This window comes from Wasmannia auropunctata, unplaced genomic scaffold (genome assembly GCF_000956235.1).
Source record: "Wasmannia auropunctata unplaced genomic scaffold, wasmannia.A_1.0 LD334239.1, whole genome shotgun sequence".
Taxonomy (NCBI): Eukaryota; Metazoa; Arthropoda; class Insecta; order Hymenoptera; family Formicidae; genus Wasmannia; species Wasmannia auropunctata.
The window spans coordinates 279-2,496 of record NW_012028651.1 but is presented as its reverse complement, the minus strand read 5'-3'; the positions used below and the strand labels follow the sequence as shown (position 1 = coordinate 2,496).

Here is a 2,218-nt window from a genome sequence, read left to right as displayed (position 1 = left end):
GTGTGTGTGTGTGTGTGTGTGTGTGTGTATAAGCACACATTTCATATTGTGTGGATTTTAGGTGGGTTTCGAGTGTATATGTATAGCCTTTCATCCATTTGGCGTGGCATTGGCAGCCGGATCATCGGAAGGTCATCTTTTGGTACTCGCGGCTGATACCGGTGCTGCCGTAGCAACTCTGAGAGTGTGCGGATCGCCTCTGTCTTGCATCGGATACAATCCTAGTAAGATATATAAGTTTACTTCGAAGCTTGTAAATGTTATACAAATGCAAATTACCATGCATAAGCTTTATTTGCAAAAACAAAATAATATTTTTAACCGAAGAAAATTTCCATGCACTTTTGTTTTCAAGATTTTTTCAAGCGTTTATGAAAATTCTTATTTTTAATATCCAAATCGTCATTTCTTTACTTTTACGTATAATACATATCGCCTGCAAGATAATATAATGTCTTTGTGAAAATGTGGTTTCAATATTTCTTTCTGCCTGACCTGCAGCTGGAGAAATCGTGGCGATGGGTTCCCAAAACGGCAGCGTATATCTTTTTAGAGTATCCAGAGATGGATTTTCATATAAAAAGAGCAACAAGATCCGCGGCACGCAACCATTGATGCAACTTGATTGGAGTTCTGACAGCCGCTTTCTCCAAACCGTCACTCAAGACTATGATCTCCTGTTCTGTAAGCCTTATTTTAACTATTATAGATTGGCTAGATAAACAGAGCTATATTGAGAATAAATATTTTGAATAATAATATAAAGCATGTATAATGCACATAAAAATGCATTTTTTATCGCGCGTTGTTTCTCTAATATCAACTACTATTAACTATCAATATATCACGTTAAGAAAGAATCAAAAGATGTCAATTTAGATATATGATTCATGTCATTGATGTCATTATAGTTCCTGGCAATAGCAATCACTGTGCTTTTTTTTAATTGCTGATTCCATCACATATTATCGTAGTGTTGATTCCTTATAAAAATAATCTTGTTGCGCCAATAATTTTCTCAACTTTTTTGTTAATTTTTAATAAATTATCATATTACTATTTTTGCATAACATTAACAATATGACATTATTGTTAATTAATGCAACAAATATAAGATTGATGTTGTCAATTGGCAACGGCAGGCAAAGATTAAAAAGAAATCTGATCCGTGATCATTGCAAAGACTCGGATATAATCTACTTTACGTATATCAAATACAAATTTTACTTCTCTCTATAGGGGACGTCAAGGTATTGTCGTCAGAAAAGAGCCCATTGGTCATGAAAGATGTCAAGTGGTACACCCACAACTGTACCGTTGGTTACATGACTTCTGGTTAGTTTCATTTATTCATTGTGGATATAAGAAATAATTAAACATAGAATTAGCAAGGGGTTTGTTGTAATAAATAATAATAATAATATATAAGTCGAGAAACGCAGAAGAGGAGTATTGAGCACTCTTGGAGAAAATCCGGGGACGGAAATTTAGAGTAGAAGCTCTTAAAATAGGAGAAATCGATCGAAATGAAATGAACAACTGCAATGTGAAATTTTTACAATTGCATTCGCAGGGCAATGGAACAACCGCTACTATCCATTGACCACAGTTGTCACCACCTCTAGTAGATCAGCAGCGCACGATATGCTGGTAAGCGGCGATGCCGAAGGATACCTTCGACTCTTCAGATATCCATGTACCAGCGCCAAAGCTGAGTATGTCGAGGAAAAAGTGTATAGCTCGTTGGTAGCTTGCGCCAGATTCCTCTACAACGACCAAAACGTCGTCACTGTCGGCGGCACTGACGCTGCCTTGATGCTTTGGGAATTGGTCGATGAATAAAAAGATAGAATTACTATAGAACACTTTACTTATTGTTCATGTATGTCGTAACGATAAATTCGGGGCGCTGGCGCCTTTTAATAGATTTTAAGCGACGATGAGAGGTCTTTTGGTAAATTTAACATAAAAATACCAATCAAATAACATAAAAAATGTAAATACGCGAAGGAAATAATCATAAATGATTTTTTTTTATCAAAAAATTCAATTCAACACCCAGCTTATTTTGAGCATTTCAGATATTGATTATGCATTTTAAGTATTTTAACGCAACAAAAATCTATATAAATCTATTATGATACAATTTATACGATTCGCACTTGACTTTAATTTGTTACTTTAACATATAGGATATTTCATCTTATATAAACATAAT

General features: G+C 34.7%; 1 protein-coding gene across 1 annotated transcript in view; it reads left to right on the top strand.

Moving 5' to 3' along the window:
• LOC105458989 (echinoderm microtubule-associated protein-like CG42247) overlaps positions 1-1,859 on the top strand; it is a 24,944-nt gene extending 23,085 nt beyond the window's left edge. Inside the window, exons 13-16 of the mRNA XM_011704633.1 lie at positions 62-224; positions 502-684; positions 1,240-1,335; positions 1,574-1,859. Of these exons, the coding sequence (XP_011702935.1) occupies positions 62-224; positions 502-684; positions 1,240-1,335; positions 1,574-1,842 (711 nt within the window). The 3' untranslated portion in view covers positions 1,843-1,859. The remainder of the gene's footprint in view (positions 1-61; positions 225-501; positions 685-1,239; positions 1,336-1,573) is intronic.
• The last annotated feature ends 359 nt before the right edge of the window (positions 1,860-2,218 follow it).